Consider the following 23,983-nt stretch of genomic DNA (forward strand, 5'->3'; position numbering starts at 1 on the left):
AGTTCCCAGGACCCGACTAAAGACCAGGGGGGACCGGGCGTTTGGGGCGGCCGCCCCTAGACTCTGGAATACACTTCCCCCGTTCCTGAGATCGGCTGCCTCCCTCAACCTGTTCAAGGGACACCTGAAGACGCACTTATTCAAGCAGGCGTTTGAGCAGTCTTAGGCCGATCATCACCTCACTGTCTTCTTGTACTTGGTTTTATGTTTGCATGTTGTTTTTAAGATTTTATCCTACTTTTGCTCTGTAAGCCCACCATTTTATGTTACTATTATGCCCTAGTGCCATGTAGGCCTATAATGTTTTTGACTGACATATTATGTACAGCACTCTGTGCATTCGTGCTGGGAGGGGTGCTTTAGAAATAAACTTTTACTTACTTACTTACTTACTTACTTACTACACAACAGATTACCCCTGCTCTATCATTACCATCGTATTAGTATATTCTTACAGACCTATCGCCTACGATAGCTTAAACTAGCCAAACTTTCTTTCCGCTTGTTTCCCATCGGACACAGACCGTATTATTATGCAAAAAAGGCAATTATTATTATTATTAATTACATCAATAAACAAGTACTCGTTCATAATGAGATTTAGTTTTAATGCAGTGAAGCAGTGTTCTGTATTAACTCTGGACTTACATGGTATTGACTCCACTTGGACTCCACCCAGTAGGCAAGGCACAGAGGTGAAGTGAAAAGCAGGTTAAGCAACAATCAGAAGTGCATTGCAGCACAGACAGAAACCAGTAAAGACTGCTGAGAGGGAAGAGCACTCTCTTTTTATTCACTCAAACAAACTTCATTGGGTTTTTTTTATTTAGGCTGCCTTTGTTTTATTGCTTTTGACATGGATTGGAGTAAAGAAGTTGGCTTTGAGCAAACAAATGCCCCATTTTCAGGCCTGTAGTAGTAGTTATTGATTTTATTTGGCTGAAGGTCGATACAAAAAAATCGAATGTTTCGGGACTCATATTCTAAATGTTTCATGGCTCAAACTGCAAACACCTGTGACCTGGGTTGACCTGTGGACATGAGGAGCTGTATTTTATCTGGACTGGGGATGGGGAGAGCAGCTTTTGGCACGCTCCTGCTCCTCTCGCTGCTCTGCGTCAGAGGGAAATGTGAGATTCAATCGAACCCTTCGCCCCGGCAAACTGTCAAGCCCCTCCAGGATGGTCCGCAGGCCTTCCCCAACGAGGAGAAAGCCAACCTGCCTATGTTCACCATGGATTACCCCCGCATCCAGGTCCCCTTCGAGTTCACTCTGTGGGTGCTGCTGGCCTCCTTCGCCAAAATTGGTACATTTGCAAAGAAGTCACCAAAGTTCTGTCCATCCGTGTGTGTGTGTGTGTGTGTGTGTGTGTGTGTGTGTGTGTGTGTGTGTGTGTGTGTGTGTGTGTGTGTGTGTGTGTGTGTGTGTGTGTGTGTGTGTGTGTGTGTGTGTGTGTGTGTGTGTGTGTGTGTGTGCACATGTGTGCGTGCGACGGCATGCGTGCGTGAAGTGCATGAAGGAAAGATGGTAATTTGTCAGGATTGGGTTATAGGAATAGTTAATCCAAAAAATGTAATTCTGTGATCATTCACGCCAAATGAAACATGAAAATATATAATAAAAAAAAATATATAAAACACAGGGAGGCAAGGCTGGGCATTACGTCAATCAAAACCAATAGATTCCCGTCTTGCAATGGCTGTTTGCGCGAGGCATGCAATATGCTGTAATTCTCTCCATGCATAATAGAGTGTACTCACTCATGCGAGGACAGAGGGAATCGTCTGTGATGCCAACGACCCTTCGGATTATGAAGGTAAATAGCCTATGTCCATTGTCCAACAAGTTTTCTCAATTCATTTCCCTCTTCGCGATGTGATAAAAGTTTCTCAGTGAGTTATAGTTGATTGCCTCACTGAATTATCTGCTAATACCCAATTTTAGCAGCATAATTTGATGTCTTGGCGTGGCAAGGCTGTGCGTAATGACATATCCAAAAGGAATTCCACTTTCCACTGCGCAAATACCTCTCTGCGCTGGGAGCGCAGCCATAATCCCCGTGCAGCGCACCCAGCGCAGAGAGGTATTTGCACGTAAGAGGTCCTTTTCAAAGCTCTTAGCACAAAGTAATTGCGCGCTGCTGACAATAGGGTAGTGCCATCAATCCCACATTTTAGCGCTGAAACTCCTGCTTTGGCATGGGGCAGCCAATGCCCAGTACAATTATCACAGGCATGCGCTTGTGTCTGCCCCCAATTTGCATTGCGCACGGCGTTAAACGAGCGCAAACGCTAAATTAGCGCTTTTGGGAAGATAGAGCCCAAAGATTTCATGTCTCCTCTCCTCCAACAGGTTTCCATGTTTACCGCAAGATCACCATCTGGATCCCGGAGTCGTGTCTGCTGATCTCCATTGGCCTGATTGTGGGGGCCATCATGCACTCAGTGAAGGAGGAGCCTCCGGCCGTGCTGGACTCTAACGTCTTTTTCCTCTACATGCTCCCGCCCATCGTGCTGGAGAACGGCTACTTCATGCCCACACGGCCGTTCTTCGAGAACGTGGGCACAGTGCTGTGGTATGCCGTGGTGGGAACCCTGTGGAACAGCATCGGCATCGGCCTCTCCCTCTTCGCCATCTGCCAGTTCGAGGTGTTTGGGGTTCAAGATATCAACCTGCAGGTCCGTTTTTTATTGGATAATATCTTACAATCAGAAGGTCAAAGGTTAAAGTCCTGCAAAACCAATGCGTGTCCATTGATAGTTGTTTCCCTCTTATCTTTAGCTCAATGGGTAGAGCATAGAACTACACTACCATGGTTAGGGGTTTGATTCCCAACGTGGCAACCCATGTGGGGGAAAACACCTGACTGTCACACCTCCTTTCTGCAGTTTTTCCCCACAGCCCTAGCGATGTTTTGTGGGCATTCCCACACAGACTGACTGTATCTGAATTTCAAGGGGGTTAAAACGACGATGAGTTTATGAGTGCGACCTCTTGCGGTCGTATGAGTAAGTGCATGCGTGCAATGCATACGCCAGAGTTAGGAGCTGTAACCAGGAAGTAGCAGCAACTCTAGCGCTCTTTAACGTAACAGTCTGATATTGAAATAGCTTTCTGACAAGTAGGGGAGAAATGGTGGTATTGGCGGGAAAGGGAGAGAGGTGGCTTTGTGTCCCGACATGGTCCATCTTCAACCTTAACCAAGTTGTTTTAGTTGCCTAAATGTAATCAAGCTGTTTTTTAAATTAACCAACGTGACGTGTTTCAAATTAACCGTATCCCACGTGAGGCATATCATCTGCACGCACCGTTTCACTCACATAGCTATATGTTGTTTGGGGAGTGATTGGAAATCGACTTATTCTGTTGTTTCGGTATGAGGACGTGTTTGGATAAAAGTGCCCTCCAAATGGCAGCTGGTAATCATTGTAAATCACTAGATAAAAGATTCAGCTACAGGTAAATGCGTGACATGCAGCATTAAAATGACTTATGTTATTGGAGAATATCCACAATATTAAAATATGATACCAAAATATGATACCAACAGCATGTAACATGCCAGAAAGCAAATACACTTGATTATCTGCCTTTGTCACATATCTAAAAGGATGTGAAAGGGCTCTACATATTGAGGAATTGATTACGGTACATTTCAATCGTTTTTGTTCCCAAAGTAAGAAGCAGAAAGAATGATTTATAGGATTTAAATAAAACCTTTCTTTCTTTCTTTCTACCATCCATCTATCCATCGGATCACTTGCAGGAGAACTTGCTGTTTGCCTCCATCATCTCGGCTGTGGACCCTGTAGCTGCGCTCAATGTGTTTGAGGACATGGGAGTCAATGAGCAGCTGTATATAGTCATATTTGGCGAAGGACTTTTCAACGATGCCGTCACTGTGGTGAGTGGCAGGGCTGTGTGTGTGTGTGTGTGTGTGTGTGTGTGTGTGTGTGTGTGTGTGTGTGTGTGTGTGTGTGTGTGTGTGTGTGTGTGTGTGTGTGTGTGTGTGTGTGTGTGTGTGTGTGTGTGTGTGTGTGTGTGTGTGTGTGTGTCATAATAGTGTGTCATAGTGTCCATTATTTCTTTCGGGAAGGGGGGGGGGTGGGCGGGGTTAGGGTTAGGGCATTTCCATACTAGTGAGTATGGAGGTCATCCTTCAACTGGGGGATCTGGGTTCAAGCTGTCATATCTGCAAATATCCATCATGCTGAAGTTTGATCTGCATGTGGAGAGGTGAGAGTTCAAGCTGTATAAACTCAAAGCAATTTCGCACACTGGCAGAGAACTTCTAATTTAACTACCTACAATACATGTAACATGACATCAATAACCTCTGTACTTGTCGTCTGACCTAAATCTCCTCTAGTGGCTTTTAAGGGTGGAGGGGTCAAAAGAGTTCACCAACAACCGTGAAAAGTTAAACAAATGTTTATATTAAGTCAGAAGTCATCAGTGTGAATGGAAACACACCACTCATACATTCAAAAGGAAGAGTGGCATGTCAAACATCCACATCTCAGTCTGGTCTGTCTGGTTCCCCCAAGCTGAAAGGACATGGCAGCTAAAAGAAACCTGGCTTTGCTGTGGCCGGGTTTCACTCGTGAGGCAAGTTTCACTCACAAATAACTGGCAGTGAATCCCTCCAACACCCTATTGTTTCCCATTTTATGCAAAAAGAAATGCTGTAGGCTACAAATTGATGAGATGAGATGAGATGAGATCAACTTTATTGTTCCCTGGGGGAAATTTGTCTTGGGCAAAAAGTGCATATAGCCACATCCCGGCTTAACAAAGAGACCACATACAACAGTCAATAACAAAGAACGTAGAGACACTCCATAATTGCACTAATTTCAACAGAGGAAGTGTACACCAATACATAATAGTTGCAAAGCCCATTTGTTCAACTCAGACTTTTTCAAGATAACAAAAACAAAAGAAAATACTGAAAATCCCTCAGTCAGGTTTTTAAATTCATGTTGGAATTCTAACACTAAAATTCTGAAAGAAAAAATAACAATTAGGCTACTTTTTTCCAGCAACATTGTGCAGCACAGTTTGTAGTAGAGAGCAGAATTGTCTTGAATTTACTTTGAACTGACTTACGTAATGAAAGACAAATAATGAATGAATACAAACATTTTCGACCAGGTGATAAGTGGCCTACTATGTGATAAATTGGACACATATAAACTTGGATAAATGGTTAAATAGATAAATGCATATTAATTTAAGCAACATTTCTCCTTTCAAAACAGCATTTCTGAACACTCATTTAAGATTTTTTTTTATAGTACGCTTAATAGGTAGTACATGTATTACAGTTAGTAAACCAACATCTCTGAAGGGATCAACAGTTTCAACAGCAGTTGGATTAGATCAGATGCCTGGGATTGTTAACTCTAGTCTAACCTGCTCCACGTGGAGGCCAAACAGGTTTGCAGTTTGTGTGTGGGTGTGTGTGTTATTAAGAGAGAGAGAATATAACCATAAGTATGACATTACAATAAATATATCCTGGCTGATGTAAACACTGTATGTATTTTCAGCCCATCCCCACGGATGCCATGTTAAATATGATATGCCCACAGATGCCCTGTTAAATATGATATGCCCACGGACACCCTGTTAAATATGATACACGCACAGACACCCTGTTAAATATGATACGCCCACAGACACCCTGTTAAATATGATACACCCACGGATGCCATGTTAAATATGATACGCCCACGGATGCCCTGTTAAATATGATATGCCCACAGACACCCTGTTAAATATGATACGCCCACGGATGCCATGTTAAATATGATACGCCCACGGATGCCCTGTTAAATATGATACGCCCACGGACACCCTGATACGGCCACGACGGATGCCCTGTTAAATATGATACGCCCACGGATGCCCTGTTAAATATGATACGCCCACGGACGCCCTGATACGGCCACGACGGATGCCCTGTTAAATATGATACGCCCACAGACACCCTGTTAAATATGATACGCCCACGGATGCCCTGTTAAATATGATACGCCCACGGACGCCCTGATACGGCCACGACGGATGCCCTGTTAAATATGATACGCCCACAGACACCCTGTTAAATATGATACGCCCACGGATGCCCTGTTAAATATGATACAACCACGGACGCCCTGTTAAATATGATATGCCCACGGATACCCTGTTAAATATGATATGCCCACGGATACCCTGTTAAATATGATATGCCCACGGATACCCTGTTAAATATGATATGCCCACGGATACCCTGTTAAATATGATATGCCCACGGATACCCTGTTAAATATGATATGCCCACGGATACCCTGTTAAATATGATATGCCCACGGATACCCTGTTAAATATGATATGCCCACAGACACCCTGTTAAATATGATACGCCCACGGACACCCTGTTAAATATGATACGCCCACAGACACCCTGTTAAATATGATACGCCCACAGACACCCTGTTAAATATGATACGCCCACAGACACCCTGTTAAATATGATACGCCCACAGACACCCTGTTAAATATGATACGCCCACGGACACCCTGTTAAATATGATACGCCCACAGACACCCTGTTAAATATGATACGCCCACAGACACCCTGTTAAATATGATACGCCCACGGACACCCTGTTAAATATGATACGCCCACAGACACCCTGTTAAATATGATACGCCCACAGACACCCTGTTAAATATGATATGCCCACAGACACCCTGTTAAATATGATACGCCCACAGACACCCTGTTAAATATGATACGCCCACGGACGCCCTGTTAAATATGATACGCCCACAGACACCCTGTTAAATATGATACGCCCACAGACACCCTGTTAAATATGATACGCCCACAGACACCCTGTTAAATATGATACGCCCACGGACGCCCTGTTAAATATGATACGCCCACGGACGCCCTGTTAAATATGATACGCCCGCGACAGACGCACTGTTAAATATAATACGCCCACGACGGACGCCCTGTTAAATATAATACGCCCACGACAGACGCACTGTTAAATATGATACACCCACGACGGACGCCCTGTTAAATATAATACGCCCACGGACGCCCTGTTAAATATATGCCCACGGATGCCCTGTTAAATATGATATGCCCACGGATACCCTGTTAAATATGATACCCCCACGGACGCCCTGTTAACAAGCCGTCACACCTTAGGTGTATTATGGAAGGAACACGGACGCACCTGGTTGGGTGAGGCAAAGGTCAACTTACGCCGTGGGGTTGGAGGCTGGAGCTGGTCGTCCGAGCATCTTCCTACCTTGGAGACCCTAACCCTAAGACCCCCCACCATATCCAAACCATAACCCTAACCAAGTGGCTACCAGTGACTAAACATAACCCCCCTCACCCTGCTCTGCAGCCCAATGCGTAACTTGACCTTTGCCTCTCCCCAACCAGGTGCGCAGTGCTTGTTTAACATGCAGTGCTTGTTTTTTTTATAATACGCCTGTGGGCGTATCATATTTGTGCACAAGGGCATCGGACGCGTTCCATCCAGCGCACAAGGTGCATGCCAGAGCAATGAAATATTACGCAGCTGGAATGAGAACCAGTTTGTATTTTATGTAGGGTTCCCCCATTACCTCCTTCATTCTCTCTCTCTCTCTCTCTCTCTCTCTCTCTCTCGCTCTCCCTCCAGGTACTCTACAACATGTTCAGCTTCGTGGCTGACATGCCCACCGTGGAGTCAGTCGACGTGTTTCTGGGCGTGGCCAGGTTCTTTGTGGTGGGGGTGGGTGGTCTCCTGTTCGGCTTCCTGTTTGGCTTCGTGGCAGCCTTCACCACCCGCTTCACTGCCAATGTCCGCCCCATCGAACCCCTCTTCGTCTTCATGTACAGCTACCTGGCCTACCTGGTGGCCGAGCTGTTCGCCATATCCAGCGTGGTGGCGTGAGTAACACAGATAACATACCAGGCTGAAAAATATATAAAAGGCTGCTTCCCCGTGTATCATATGAACATGGGGATGGCTGGAAACCTAGAGCTTAAATGGGCTAATCACCAGATGGTCACTAGCTTGAATCCCAAAAGGTGATCGGAGTGATTGAGAAATGCTCTCCTCCTCCCACAGCATTATAACGTGTGCCCTCACCATGAAGTACTACGTGGAGGAGAATGTGTCCCAGCGCTCCTGCACCACCATCCGCCATGTGGTGAAGATGCTGGCCACCATCTCAGAGACCCTTATCTTCTTCTTCCTGGGTGTGGTCACCATCACCACCGATCACGAGTGGAACTGGGCCTACATCCTCTTCACACTGCTGTTCGCCTTCATCTGGAGAGGACTGGGTGAGAGACAAGTACTGTGAGAGGGAGAGAGAGACAGACAGACAGACAGACAGACAGACAGACAGACAGACAGACAGACAGACAGACAGACAGACAGACAGAGAGAGTGGGGGGGAGTGTCAGAGAAAGAAGTACTGTAGAGAGAGGGAGTGTAGAAGTTTAGAATGCTTTTAGTCCTATAGGGCCCTTTTCACGGCACACCATTTTGAGGTGGTAAAGCAGGAAGTAAAGCAGGTGTAACCAATAACATTAATGATTAATGAAGGCTTTGGCACTGGAACACCTACATGGGATGGAGCCATCATTACTGGTATTGGTTACACCTGCTTTACTTCCTGCTTTACCACCTCAAAACGGTTGCTGTGAAATGGGTACACGGGGTAACGGTGCACTCTTGTGGCCGAAATGAGTATTACAGCAACAAACACTTCGAGGGCTGGGTTAAAAAAAATGATTCTCCGATTTTGAATCAATTTTTATTTTAATCCTTTGATATCGATTCATATGTCCAGAGATCGATTTTCTTTTTTCTTTTTTTATAAACATAGGCTATAATATTATAGGCTGTGTGTGGTAGTTGAAACATAGTTTCAAGTTGACGTTTATTATTGTGCTTGCTGACAAGCAAGGCACAATCTTGATATTCCTAAATTATTATTATTCCATCCACCAAAAAGTTAGCCGCGTAATAACTCCCCCAATTTTTGCGCCACATAGACATGCCAGACCTCAAAATGACCGGCTTATTGAGGACAGGTGTGCTATGACTTTTCTAAGGGTTTGTGAAAGCGGTTTGGCCGCAATTCGCCATTAAGCACCATTTTTTTCCCCATTGACTTGCATGGGGTTTGGAAAAATCTTGCAAAATCTTGCAGTAAATTAGCTGTAATTCAGAAACCATAACAGCTAGAGCTACGAAACTTGGTAGGGAGGTGCACTGAGGGGTCTTTTACTATACCCGAAAAAATTGCACCAATTGACCAGATGGTGGCGCTATAACAGCCCTCCTTACCTTCTGGTCCATAACTTTTGAACCGTAGGGTCTATCATCAAAATTATTTTTTCCCTGGATTCCTTGGGTCCTCCCGCATCTACTCAACTAGGCCACGCCCATTTCCGTCTGACTAGATTTTCCGCCATTTTGCATTTTGTCCAAAACAGTTTTTTTGCCATTTCTCCTTGAAACTTTGTCCAATCTTCACCAAACCAACGCACACATCATGTGGGGACTGTCCTGCACAACACTGATTTGGAAGTTTAAAAAAAAAACGCACCGTTGCGATATAATCCACTCCCAATCTTCTGTGGGTGGGGCCTATTTCACAAAGATCGTCTGATTCTAACCAAACTTGGTACAGGTGTGGACGGATGTACTCTGAGCCTATAGGAGAAATATATTACACCAATTGACCAGATGGTGGCGCTATAACAGCCCTCCTTACCTTTTGGTCCATAACTTTTGAACCGTAGGGTTTATCATCAAACTTCTTTTTTCCCTGGATTCCTTGGGTCCTCCCGCATCTACTCAACTAGGCCACGCCCATTTCCGTCAGACTAGATTTCCCGCCATTTTGCATTTTGTCCAAAACAGTTTTTTTGCGATTTCTCCTTGAAATTTTGTCCAATCTTCACCAAACCAAAGCACACATCATGTGATGAGTGTCCTGCACAACACTGTTTCGTGGTTTTTGAAAAAAAACGCACCGTTGCGATATAATCGACTTCCAAAGTTCGGCGGGTGGGGCCTATTTCACAAAGATCGTCCGATGCTAACCAAACTTGGTACAGGTGTGGACGGATGTACTCTGAGCCTATAGGAGAAATACTGTGTTGAAGGTGGGGACTGGGACTTTTCCACTGGGAAACACCCACGTCCCAGGTGTCTGGAAGGCAGCATTAGTCCCCCTAATTGCATGGGCAGGGACCTTGCAAGCCAGGCGGTGCATGGCGAGGACAGCAAGCACAATTACATTTTCGTTAGGAAATGTAGACCTTCTAGTTTATGTTTGTAGTTGAAACAAACATAAATACTGTAGGCTACATAAATGGAAATGTTTGATCATTAATATCTACTTTTAGAAATTATATAGGCTGAAATCAAATCACTGTGCATAATTGTGAAAGTGTCTTTATTGACAGATGAAAAGGCTGTTATTTACCCTTTGTCACCATATGTAACTAAAACATTTAAAATTGACAACCGGTCCGCAAACTTTTTTCCCCATGTATCTACCGGTCCTTGGCGCAAAAAAGATTGGGAACGCTTGTGTTACATAACTGGACAGTCATGTAATTCAGGTTACAGCTCAAAAAAACATGTTTTAGCATCACTAACCAAATCGGAATCGAATCGAATCGAATCGGGATTCATCGATTCGGAACCTTGTGAATCGGAATCGAATCGATTCTTGAATTTTGAACCAATACCCAGCCCTAGACAATATGAATGAATGAATGAATGAATGAATGAATGAATGAATGAACAAATAAATAAAAACAAATCGCCTGCCAAAACCTTTTCCCACCTGTTGTAAACCTCAGTCTCCTTTAACCTCAGATATTTGCTCTCCTTTAACCTCAGATATTGGCCATGTTCCTCTTCCTCTCCTACTTCTTGCCCTTTCGTCTTCTTTATCCTAATCTCTCCCTTTCTTTCAGGCATTCTGGTGCTGAGCCAGATCGTCAACCCGTTCCGTACAATCCAGTTCAACTTCAAGGACCAGTTTGGCTTGGCCTATGGAGGGCTGCGAGGGGCCGTCTGCTTCGCCCTGGTCTTCACCTTACCTGACAACATCAACAGAAGGAAGCTGTTTGTCACCGCCTCCATCGCCATCATCATATTCACCGTCTTCATACAGGTGAGTTGTTTGGCTGGGCAGTGAGGTTGGACTTGTGTCTCATAGAGCCTAGAGGTGACTTTGAGTATTTACTGTTTGAAGTTGTGAGACCAGGGTACAAAATTAGCAACAGCCAAAAAATGCTGGTATGTGCTGATAGACTTCACTCACCAGCATCCCCCCCCCCCCGCCCCGTGCGAAACCAACTTTGCAAAAAACAGTCAAACACAACATTTAAAAAAGGTCAAAATGTACTTAGTTAAGTAAGATGCTACTGTAAAACTAAAACTTTTAAGTTTAATTAAAAAAAATCAGTTCTTGGTTGAACTTTTAATCTCATTAAATAAGAACAATGCAAATAATGGAACTAGAACGTATGTAAGATTGACAATTATTTCTATAGTTTCTATACAAAATTGTCAGTTTCTATCACGATATATTCCCTATAATTATATCACTTATTTTATGTGGTATCTTAAAGTAGAATAGATTAAGACCGAATTGGCATCAGCTTGTCACCGACACTGATTGAACTGCATTGAATCATTATTTGGTTTTGGCTACATTGGGTTTGTCACACTACTTTGTCATCCCTTCTGTATGGAATCAAATGTTTATTCTATTCTACACTCTTTCCAGGGCATCAGTCTTCGTCCTATAGTAGAGTATATCAACATCAGAAGGACCAACAAAGATATGCGTACCATCAACGTCGAGATTCACACCAGGGTATTCATCACATTTTACTCTTGCCTTTTCTCTCATTTTGACTTACTTATTTCATTTGTTTGCTACAAGTGTGTATTTAATAGACACCATGTGATGATGGTTTTAGTTTTCTATTCAACAACAGTTCAAATGCTGGAAAGATGATTTCTAACCTGACTGAAGATCAATAGAAACTTTGATCCCATTAGTTAAAGGCGCTGCTGGGATTCGAACCCAGGATCTCCTGTTTACTAGACAGGCGCTTTAACCATCTAAGCCACAGCGCCACTGGCAGACTGTTTTATCTGACTCCTGCTGTAGCTGCTGACTGTGTTTGCCTGTGCTGCTGTTTGTGTCTGTGTTGCTGACTGTCAGTGTTATTGACTGTATCTGTATGTGTTGCTGTCTGTGTCTGTCTGCGTTGCTGTGTTACTGACTGTTGCTGTGTGTGTCTGTCTGTGTTGCTGACTGTCTGTGCTGCTGACTGTGTCTGTGCTGCTGTCTATCTTGCTGACTGTGTCAGTCTGTGCTGCTGTCTGTGTTGCTGCTGACTGTGTCTGTGCTGCTGACTGTGTTGCTGTCTGTGTTGCTGCTGACTGTGTCTGTCTGTGCTGCTTCCAGACGATGGAGCATGTTGTTTCTGGCATTGAGGATCTGTGTGGACAGTGGAGCCACTACTACTGGAAAGACAAGTAGGAACTGTGTTAATATCTGTAGCTAAATATGTACTATGTACTTTGATTAAACAATTTGTACAAACGTGCTATCTATCTATCTATCTATCTATCTATCTATCTATCTATCTAAATGATTTATCTATTTGTATGTTTACTTACTTTTTCTTTAACCTATTTATTTAATTATTTAGTCACTTAGCCAATTAGTCAGTTATGCATGTTTTGTTAATATTATCAAGCAATGTCAAAGCAATTTTCAAGTGGTGTTCTGCGACCACCTGGTGGTCCGTGAAGGCATTCCAGGTGGTCGCTGACCATGCATTCATTCAATTCCTTGTAATCTCATGCCCTTTCCTCATACAAAAGGTTGCTTATTAGTCAGAATGGTGGTCCCTGAGTCACAATCAGTAAAACCCCTGCTATAATGTATTGATTTCAGATATGTTAATTTAGAATGGCAAGTCTTCATTGATCGAACTCCCCTCTTTTTCTTTGTCTCTGTCAAACAAAGTCAGATGAACACACCTAGACATTTTTATTGATTTCATATATTTAAATTTTGAATGTCAAGTTTTTGTTTTTTGTTTTGTTTGTTTGTTGGAATTGAATAATCTCTCTGTCATCTTCTCTCTGCCTACCCTTTCTGTCTTCTCCCTGTCTTCCTCATATAAATAAATGGACACCCTCCTGACTAATCTGCTGTGATTTACTCACTAATTCACATTAATAACCTTGCATTAAGAACACACATTATGATATAATCTCTGTTTCTTTCTGTGTGTATCAGGTTTAAGAAATTCAACGATCGTGTTTTGAGGCGGATCCTGATCCGAGACAGCAGGGCCGAGTCCAGCATCGTGGCTCTGTACAAGAAGCTGGAGCTGCAGAATGCCATCGACCTGCTGGACATGCCCATGGGAGACATCAGCGCAGCGCCATCTATAGTCAGCCTACAGTAAGTCTATAGAGTGGTCTTTTTATTTTGATTTGATTTGATTGATTTATTTAGACGGGACAATGCAAAATTGATGAACACAATAACCATGGAACAGATAAAACATCTGGAACATAATAAAAGTGTAAAAATCGCCGGAAAGTGCTTTACACACGTAAAACAAGTATACATGTGCAAAACAGCAAAACACAAGCAACAGTAATACACTCAAAAAACACAACAGTATAACATCTACAGAAAATACATTTAAAAAAAGTTCAGAAGTTGACCTGGTGGGTTTTCAGCCATTCATTCAGTGAACCCTTAAAAGTGGCAAGTGTGGGGCTTTCCCTTATGGAGACTGGCAGGCTGTTCCACGTTTGGCTGCCTTTAACTGAGAGGACGTTCTGACCAAACGTGGTCAGTCTGCGCTGGACCTTACAGTCAACTCTAGTGTCAGACCTGGTGCCAAGTCCACTAGTTCTGTTTCTGTGGATAAATTCATTTATAGGCGGGGGAGCTAGTCCATGAAGGCATTTGTAGAAAAAACAAGCACTTTTTAAGACTTTGACATTTTCAAAGCTCAAAAAGCGGTGTTGTTCCAGAATGTTACAGTGGTCGTATGACAATGGTTTTCTAGCAAATACCTTGATGGCTCTATGGTAAAGTTGTTCAATGGGTTTTATGACAGTGGCACCTGCGAACGACCAGTTTGTGAAACAGTATTCAATGTGGGAGAATATCATGCAGTGAAGATACGTTTTTGCTGCATCAGTGGTTAAGAAAGGTCGAATTTGTCTAAAATTAACTAGATTGAAATTAATTGTTCATTTAACTTTTTTAATGTGTTTCTTGAAGGATAGGTTCGAGTCCAAGATGACTCCGAGGTACTTGAACTGGGAGACTAATTCCAGTTCCTCCCCCCCCAGAAACACATTGGACCGAGTGATGCCAACTGGTCGTTTGCTGAACATCATACATACCGTTTTTTTTGTGTTTAGCAGCAGGCACGTATTTTGCAACCACTGTTGGACCTTGCTTAAGACATTTGTAAGGTTACAAGAGATCTGATCAGTTTTCTTACCGTGTACAAAAATGACCGCGTCGTCAGCATACATCTGTACATTGAGGTCAGGGCATATGTCTGGCAGGTCATTGATGTACAGGGAGAACAGTAGTGGTCCAAGGATCGATCCTTGCGGCACACCGACTGGATTGTCAAGATAGGGGGATCTGACACCGTCAACCATGACACACTGTTTTCTGTTCGTTAGGTAGGACCTGAACCATTGTATAGTGTCTGCTGAGAAATTGAAGTGGGACAGCTTAGCCAGGAGTACTTGATGGTTGACCGTGTCAAATGCCTTCCTGAGATCCAGGAACACAGGACCTACGTATGGATTTTTGTCAAGCGTATACTTAACCTTTTCTATGAAAACACAGTTAGCTGACTTTTTATTTTATTATTATAGATGCCCTAGGCAAATTGGTGGCTCCAAATGGCAACGAGGGGAAACAGTTTACTATACATTTTAAGAAGTTACACCTGTGCATTTTCTTTACGTTTGGAAGGAAAAGAACACTATTTATTGTCTATTTTGATCTTGAATAGGATTTAATTTGAGCCGCTCTCTCTTGACTTGGTCTTGATTCACTTTGGACTTGGTCTAGACTTGAGCTCAACACTAGTCTTGGTTTTGGAATTGACTTGGACTTGACTAAGGTGGTCTTGACTACAGTCCTGCCCACAACAGAATTTAATTTGGGCATCTCAATGAGTGAGGATAGTGCACCAGTTTGTGTTGGCTGACAAGAGGGATGCATTTTGAGCATAAAACCTTCAAACAGAGCAGCGTTAAGCTTAGTCCTGTAATGTTCAAATGTTATCGGTTCAGTTTCCATGAACATTTTAGAGATTTACAAAATGGTATTTAGGGTTAGGACACATGCTGGAGTCTGGACACATGACAAGTCTTGAGCAAGCCACCAAACCCGTCTCACTAAAAGTATCGGTGCTGCCTCACAGCAAGAAGGGCCTGGGTTCAAACCCCGGTCTTGCAGGTCCTTTCTGTATGGAGTTTGCATGTTCTCCCTGTGTTCGTGTTTGTGTGGGTTTCCTCCAGGTGCTCCGGTTTCCTCCCACCATCAAAAGACATGTATGTTAGGGTTAAAGGAGAATTCCAGTTTTTTACAACCTGGACCTCATTTCCAGCTTTAATTATGATTTTTAACTCACCCCGAAAAGTATTTTTTATATCAATGCACCACGAAGCTATGTGCACCGAGCAGCGGCCTGGAAACGAGGAATACAGGGTATGTGTAATGCATGTATTTACGTCCTGTTAATAGCTTATTTTCTGACACGCAGCGGATTCTCCTTTAATACTCCTGTCAGTGTGTCAGTGTTTGTGTGAGGCACTGGCAATTCTAACTGGAGTTCCAAGGGACAGCAGTTGAAAATTAGCCATCTGGCTAAGACTAGCACATTTCTAGTAATGTTCATTAATGTGCATTGACACTCAAATAAATGAAAATACAACTTTAAGGCAAAATGTGATTGGGTCATGGCTGATTGAGACCAGCAGATGGAAATCTCCATCCTTCTCTTTAAATATTTTTTTCCGGATTTTTTTATCACATTTTTTATCCCCCATTAGTGCTAATTAAATGTATTTATCCTGATTGCTACTCCACCCTCTGTCGATCTGGGGAGAGCCGAAACTGGCTCCATGCTTCCTCCGAGAGATGGGCAGTTAGCCAGCCGCTTCTTTTCACCTGAGAGGGGAAGCTTCACCGGTAGGACATAGCACGTGGGAGGTTCACGCTATTCCAACCAGTTCCCCTCCCTCTGAACGGGCGCCCCTAACGACCAGAGGAGGCACCACATCAGCAACCGGGATATTGCATGTTTTGGTGAAGGGGGTTCCTATATGAGGGAAACCCCCGGGAGGCACGGGGAGAACATGCAAACTCCACACAGAAAGGCCCTTTTGACGACCCCACCCGGGCGGTGGGCACTCGAGGACATGCGGACGGGCACGCATTCCTTCAGCGTTCACAGCGTCCCAGGTGGGAATCAAACCCAGGACCTTCGAGCTGTGAGGCGACAGCGCTTACCACTGCACCACCGTACCCCCAGGAAATCTCCATCCTAATTGCAGCACATATCTCAATAGTAACAGCGAGGCATGAGAAGGCGCCGCTATCTCCTATTCACCACTGCTCTCAACTCCTGCATGCAGGGATGAGAGAAAGGCCGCCTCCAGACCCAAGACCAAGTTCCTGGCTGCCGATGTGAGAAAAATGCACGACATCCTGTCAAAGAACATGTACAAGATACGACAGAAGGTAACAGACTATTTATTTATTTAACCACGTCTTCAATCCTACTTTCATTTAATAGCTATAAGTAGAAAAGCTGCCAGAGGGATGGAAGGTGAGTGTTCTTTAACCACGTGACAATAATAATATGTAATAATGTATCACTTTGTTTATTTCAAGAAAATGTCTCAAAATAAGTTACCTCGCCCCATTCTTAGCTGTTTTGAGACAAAAGTAAGACTCAACAATAGCTTAATGAGTTGTTCAGATGAATCTGTTTCTGCATACATTCTCCCAGAATAAATGACAAAGCAGATGGTTGGGGAAAAAACGCGTACCTAGTAAATTGGAGCAACCTGCCTGGGGAAATAGTCAATCAAACTGTACTTTATGGATACAACTGAAATCTTGATTTTGTTTTTTCTTCAAATTGCATTTCTCTGTTAAATTCCTTTGAATCTTAATATGGTGCAATATGCTCTCAGAACTTTTCTGAACCTTAAAGAGAAACAATGGGTAAGTTTCCCCCTTATTATGACTGTGCCGTTTTGTTTGGTTGGTTGTTTGGTTGTTTGTTTGGTTTTTCACAGAACTTTAACTTTGTAACTTTGTTAAAAAAAGTGCCACACAAATATCTTTATCAGTCTTAAGGGCAGTTTATAGTACAGCGATTTATGATGGTCGCCACTGACCATGATCATATTCTATCGTCGATGTCGATGTTCATTGGACATGATATTCTACCATCGATGTCCATTGAATCATGGTCGGTGGCGACCATCATAACTCGCTGTACTATAAATTACCCTTTAGTGGCTCTAATGTCTATAATGTATGTCTCTTTATGTTGTCCAGACAATGGCCTACACCAACAAACAGAGTCTGCCAGACAACAGCCAAGCCAGGGAGATTCTGATTCGCCGACACCCAAGCATCAGGCGCAGCATTCGCGCCGGAAGTTTCCGTGACCAGGTGGGTGACTTTTTACAGAGGGAGAAATATGGTTTTGGAGGAATAGTTCCTCCTTGACAGTTATAGATGATATTCCCTACTGTAGAAAAGAGCTTGCAAAGAAAGGAAAGCCTCTAATTAGGGGTCTCTAGCGGGCCTGAGATCCCACTTAAGACAGTTAATGGATGATAAGGGTTTTGCCATAGTGGTGACACAATTGTGGAATAGCCCTCCCCAAAGCTACCTTGACACTGACAGATGGTTTGTTTTCACAAAATCATCTGGGGGAACTCGCTTGGGAAACTGTTTCAACGGGGCAGGCACTTTCAAAAAAGTACCTGGCAGGTGATTGGATGAACCATCTGTCTATCACGTCTATCACGGGCTTGCTTCGCGCTGTCGTCACTCCTAAAGCCCGCCCGTAGCTGCCTCTGGATGCTGATTGGTGCAAACCACTACTGGTTCAGATTCAAACCAATAGATTGGAGCGTGGCAAAATGGATTTGTCATGTGATCGTCGTGATCTTGTGATCTTGCGTGAATCCAGCTGCCTCGCATCCCAAAGCCTCATTACAACTATTTTTATTCATCGGCCTTTCACATTCTCTTTCATTCATTCATTCATTGATTTACAGTATTACTTCCGCCAAGGAGGTTATGTTTTCGGTGCGGTTTGTCTGTCTGTTAGCAGCAGGATTACGGAAAAACTACTGGCCCGATTTTCCTGAAACTTTGTGGAAGGGTGTAGCATGGGCCAAGGAAAATGGAGCGGATCTGGATCTCATGCAATAGTAGCACCAACAAACAATAATAGCGAATAATAGCGGGCCTTGGGTGCAGGTCTGCACTCTCGGAGTGCCCTTTCCTTTATGGCTCTGTGCATCCCTTTTATTTTGTTTTGTAACGCCCTTACAGTATTTTGTTGAGAATTTCTTCTCAAATAGGGGCTGGCAAAAAAGTTTTAATGTTTTTAGCCAGATTTAGAGGAATATCTAATTTTAAATTAACATTTGGATGATACTTGTCACAGAAAAATAACTCCACAAACTGAATAATATTAGTACAAAAGTTAAATTTGCTGTTACAATACTGTTGTGATATCATTATTTAGTCTTAAGAAAAGCCAAACTCTGTGAGTGCTGCCTTCAGGGACGGCTTGGAAAGGGGATTTTCCATACAGGGCGCCATTAGAAATGCATTCAGGGTCTGGAGAGGTCACTTTTTACAGACGAGGAAATCCGTGGCAATCTTTTGGAGTAGCCTATAGCTTATAATTAGCAACTCAATTAACATTCTCAGCCATAATATGATGGCTGGTCAAACAGTAGCGTATTAAGCATGATTTTTTCAGTTTACCCACGATTTTTTCAGTTTAAAAAGTGGGGGGGACAGAATCAAGGTTTTGAAAAGTGGGGGGGACATGTCCCCCCTGTCCCCAGTGGAAAATTCACCCCTGCACACACACACACATAGACACAAGAGACAGACTGGCACACACAAACACACACAAGAAACAGACACACACACTGATGTCATCAGTGATCATGCAGTGATGCCATCAGTCTGAGGCTCACAAGAGAGACCGAAGGAGAGGAGGGAGAGAGAGAAAGAGCAAAGGGAGAGAGAGACTGAGGGAGAGAGAGGGGGGGGGAGAGAGAGAGGGACACATGGTGCACCCGCCAATAAGCCAGACAAGGCCACACAGCAGCCGAGCTGCGGGGAAGGCTGCACAGGGGCCGAGCTGTGAATGCGAGCTGAAGGGCCGGCTCGACGAGCTGCAGAACGGGCAAGCCCACGCAGCGGGCGACCCTAGGAATCGAACACGTGTAGCGCGTGAGATGCCTAGTATAAAAGTTGACTTGGTACTCTTCTTCCTTCCTTCCTTTTACAGTCTACGTCCCAGCAGACTGTACCTAGGTCTCAGAAGTACTTCTCACTGCAGCCTGGTGGGAGCCTGGAGGCTGCTTTCCCCATCAGAAGACGAAGTCACGGTGAGATGATTTTCATTTCATTTGTTTTCTCATATTAATAAAACACAAAGAGATAAGAGAAATGAAAACACATTTGTGATAAGTGAGATAAAAGGGTCTTTAAAAAATCTAACTTCAAAAGAAACAGAAAGCAGACAAATAAATCAAGATGACATGCAAACAAGACTAGGCAAGCCTAGTTAAGCCGGACCAGAACGCCACCCAGAACGGGCCGTCCAAAACATCTCAGGACTGACTGACTGACGCACTGACTGACTCCCCATTGTTGAAACACGCATGCGTGAGTGTTGAGCAGCAATGGACTAGACTCAGACTGCTGCCACTGCTGCTCAACACTCCAGCAAAAAGACTCTATTTTCATGCACCATTGGGAAAGTCGGACAGCCAGCCAGGACTTCCAAGTTGGCTGCTGCACAGCGTTGCTTTTACATGCTATTCTGTTGGGAAAATCAACAAACCGTAAACAAACATGGACATCCTGCAGCTTGACAAGCTTAATTTAAACAAACTAGTTATAATAGCCTGGCTAACTACTATCAAGAAACTGGAAACTTCTTTTTATAATTATGTTTTAACAAAGGAATCTACTCTGTCCTCTCATACTGTACTTTTGCAGTGCAGGCTAACCTAACCTAACCTAGCCTAACCTAACATAAGATAACTATTTGTCTGGTTTTAGGTGGTAGTGGTGAGGTGGACGGTCTCTCAGCTCGACTCCAGTCCTCCATCCCGTCAGCCCGCTCTTCAGCCCGCTCCCTGGTTCCTTTGCGGAGGCTCGGTAGCCTCAGGGAGGTGACAGTTGCAGGGGAGCAGTCTGGCGACGCTGCCCGCCCACGCTCACCATCCCATGGGATAGACATTGTGGATGAGGGGTGCTCTGGAAGTCTTGGAGGTTCGACCTTCAGAGGCAGGAAAGGTCCCGTCCGGCCCCCAAGGAGGCGCCGCTCAGATCGGGTAGATGAAGGTGAAGACCTGGAGCGGTCTGGAGAGGCAGGAGAGGAGGAGGCGATGCGTGCTCCCCCGCTACCGCCGCCTCGAGGGTGGGTGCCTGAGGATCAGGGTCCCAGGGAAGATGGGGCAGCAAATTCCCTACTGAGACACTCCTCACTAGGGTATTGAGGCTCACAGAGACCCTGACAGACTGAGTGCAGGAGTTCATTAAATAAGCCAGTGTATTGGAAATCTGGCAGTTGGGTGACAACAACTGCTGATTGGAGTTTAAGTTGGACAAACATGGGAGAGCTGTTAGGAGGAAGAAATTATCTGATTGGTTGAAACCTCAGAGTCACAGTTTTGGAGAGTGCTGTAACTGGAAAACTTGAATAGCAAACAAGAAACTTAGGTCAAAACATAAATACAAATGGCATTGACTTTTATTTATTTATTATTAATTCATTATGTTGAAGGACAGCAGCTAGCTATCGTACCTAGATACTGTAACTATAGAGGGTATGCACTGACGTCACTTTCCCACCGGAACACGCCCCCTCAATTGGGACTGAGTGGCAAAACATTCAACAGGTTCCTCCCTGATCAGCAGGTGTCATTTATCTAGGCTGATTACTGCATTCAAGTTCAGTCTTGCTGCCACTCAGTGGGCGCGACCCCGCAGTGACTTCTGCCTCAGTGACAACACGTGCATACCCTCCCAGTGATCCTCACTATTTCTTCGATGAGAGCCGCACTGGCAGGACAAAGTCATAGGAGAGCCACTTTTACCGCAAAACACCAAAAGCCACCCCAACCAAGCACATCTGCCTACCATTTTTTTTGTGTTTTATTGTTTTCCACACACACACACACACACACACACACACACACATATATATATAATATAATGGCGACGCTAAAGTTTTAGCTAACCTGTTCGCATCTATGTTCGCAATGGCATCCCAAATATCATCATACTATTATGGGATGCGATGCGAACAGTTGTCTTATGAGATGTGCGACACACGTTGACACGTTTTGGAACAGCGCTGCACGCTACTCCTAAAAGCAAAATGCTTATTGTTTTGAATGATTTGGCACCTTCTATTACTGTCAACACCAGTATTGTATTGTTGTATTGTAATAATATTCCAAATTTTGGGGAGAGAAGGGGATTTTTTTTTTTTTGCAATTTTTCTTAGAGCCGCCAACTAAAGCTTCGAGAGCCGCCAGCGTCTCACGAGCCGCACAATGAGGAACTAGGCTCAGCTTACGTCAAGCTCAGCTTACAAACCCAGCCCACAGCTGAGCCCCACATCAGCTGATGGCTCAGCTGATTTCCAGTCATGCATTAATTTGGCAAATATCATACAGTGCGCCTTATTTAAAGCTCACATGGTGTGTCTGACTTATCGTAAACAATTTTCTGTTGTCATTGTTGCTTGCTCTGTTCTGTACCTGGGGGTCTTTGCTACTGCTCTCCATGTTAGCACATGGAAGGGAGCTCCCATAACTTTTTGACTATTAGTTCTAAAGAACTAAAATACTACATGCAAACATGGATAATGTTGCGTACACACACACACACACACACACACACACACACACACACACACACACACACACACACACACACACACACACACAGACACAACCATTCCTACCTCTTCCTCTGTCTTTGTTCATGTGTCTGTCTCTATCAGTTTCTATCTGTGTGTGTGTGTGTGTGTGTGTGTGTGTGTGTGTGTGTGTGTGTGTGTGTGTGTGTGTGTGTGTGTGTGTGTGTGCGTGTGCGTGCGCGTGCGCGTGCGTGTGCGTGTGCGTGCGTGCGTGCATACCTGTAAGTGCATGCGTGTGTGTATGTGTATTTGATTACATCTGTATTTTTATATAATAACGATTGTATCCAATGATTGTTACCAGGTTGGTATAGTCTATATTACCACAATTTTATACAGATCATTGCTCCTCGACTGACTAGAAGTAGAACCAACCTTCAGCTCCAGCCTCCGCTTGTTGAAATCATGTAAATTCTCCCAATCTCTACTCTGCACTGATTTCCAGTACTTGCTGATCCAAAACTGCAGCATATTGCATGGAAAAATCATCGATAATTGATTTAACTGCAACTTGTTTTTTATTACTTCATGGTTATATTTAGAAGTTTGGGTTTTCACACCAAATAAATGTTTATGTTCTAGCATTGCAAACAGGTATGAACCACAATGTAAACCTCATTCGGAAGCAATAATTCACCCAATCATATGTCAACAAAGTCAGTGTCCCATTCATTGTCAATAGAGCAATTTTACATCTCAGTAACATCACAAAGTAAAGGTTTTGTCTTTGACTTCTAGCTTCATTGTATAGGTGCATGTTCAGAAACACTGAATGAAATGTCCTGAATAAGGTGTTCTAAAAATGGGTGGCATTGTCCTTTAAGATGTACGGTAGGAGCTTTCGTTTCCTGCAGCAGGCCAATAACATTTCCATCCTGCCAGGTTTGGAAAAGTCGTGATTACGCTCGGCTTCCTCGCCTCTTGCTTTGCTATAATTAAAGATGTTCCATATGATTAGTAGTTTCATTATTTACTGAAAATCACCACAGTATGAAATTAGCAATTTGGGTAAAGAAACTAAAAAACAAACAAAAGTTATGATAAATGTACAAACGGGGAATATTATGATGATAGGGGAACTTATAAATATTGTGCAAATATGATGATGAATATGCCAATTAAAACTAGAGGAGAGCAGCGTTAAGTTTGAATGCAAACTGGATATTGTATGTTTGCTGGGAAATGATGCAGAAGGAAGTTTGCATGATCACTCCCTGTTTGCAGGTTCTTTTCTTCAAATCTGGGCTTTTAAGGAGATAATTAATTAAATGGGATTTCAAATGCCTATCAGCAGCATAAAACAAAGACATTTCAACATTCCACACACACAAACTCTAGCTAAAACTTTTTAGCTATACACTTTTTTTTTTATAGCCTATGTCCCTTCTCTATAAACTATTTTACGACACACCTGTTGTTTTAAAATGCTTTATAAATTGACTTTATCATCAATACGAGAGGGTTAGACTGATATACTGTATCAGACTGATATTGTCTTTTTTTTTATAATATCGTCCACCTCTGAAATAATGGGGGTTCCTCTCTGACTACTAGATTTGCACATTATATTAATTCAGTTAATTGCTCAAGAATGTTTGGTTATTGTTTTAATTCCACATTTTTTTAACCTTTATTTATACAGGTGGATGTCACTGCAGAGCAATGCTCTC

At 43.5% G+C, this 23,983-nt stretch overlaps 1 protein-coding gene across 1 annotated transcript; it reads left to right on the forward strand.

Annotated features, from left to right (window-relative positions):
* The first annotated feature begins 866 nt into the window (after positions 1-866).
* Positions 867-23,255, forward strand: LOC310773407 (sodium/hydrogen exchanger 2-like). The gene is made up of 13 exons (XM_083633282.1): positions 867-1,307; positions 2,354-2,679; positions 3,768-3,905; positions 7,696-7,946; positions 8,128-8,345; positions 11,004-11,203; positions 11,822-11,911; positions 12,512-12,582; positions 13,355-13,522; positions 16,744-16,849; positions 17,678-17,794; positions 19,665-19,764; positions 20,444-23,255. Exons 1-13 carry the CDS (start codon positions 1,040-1,042, stop codon positions 20,881-20,883), a joined length of 2,493 nt encoding a protein of 830 aa, XP_083489408.1. The 5' UTR covers positions 867-1,039; the 3' UTR covers positions 20,884-23,255.
* The last annotated feature ends 728 nt before the right edge of the window (positions 23,256-23,983 follow it).

This window comes from Poromitra crassiceps, assembly GCF_964638095.1.
Source record: "Poromitra crassiceps genome assembly, chromosome: 3".
NCBI classification, from domain to species: Eukaryota; Metazoa; Chordata; class Actinopteri; order Beryciformes; family Melamphaidae; genus Poromitra; species Poromitra crassiceps.

Bases quoted from the DNA above. Each gene is read 5' to 3' on its own strand.
- LOC310773407 (XM_083633282.1), top strand. From the start codon at position 1,040: ATGAGGAGCTGTATTTTATCTGGACTGGGGATGGGGAGAGCAGCTTTT. The intron at 11,912-12,511 runs GTATTCATCACA...TGCTGCTTCCAG, and splicing joins ACGTCGAGATTCACACCAGG to ACGATGGAGCATGTTGTTTC. The intron at 17,795-19,664 runs GTGGGTGACTTT...TTCCTTTTACAG, and splicing joins CCGGAAGTTTCCGTGACCAG to TCTACGTCCCAGCAGACTGT.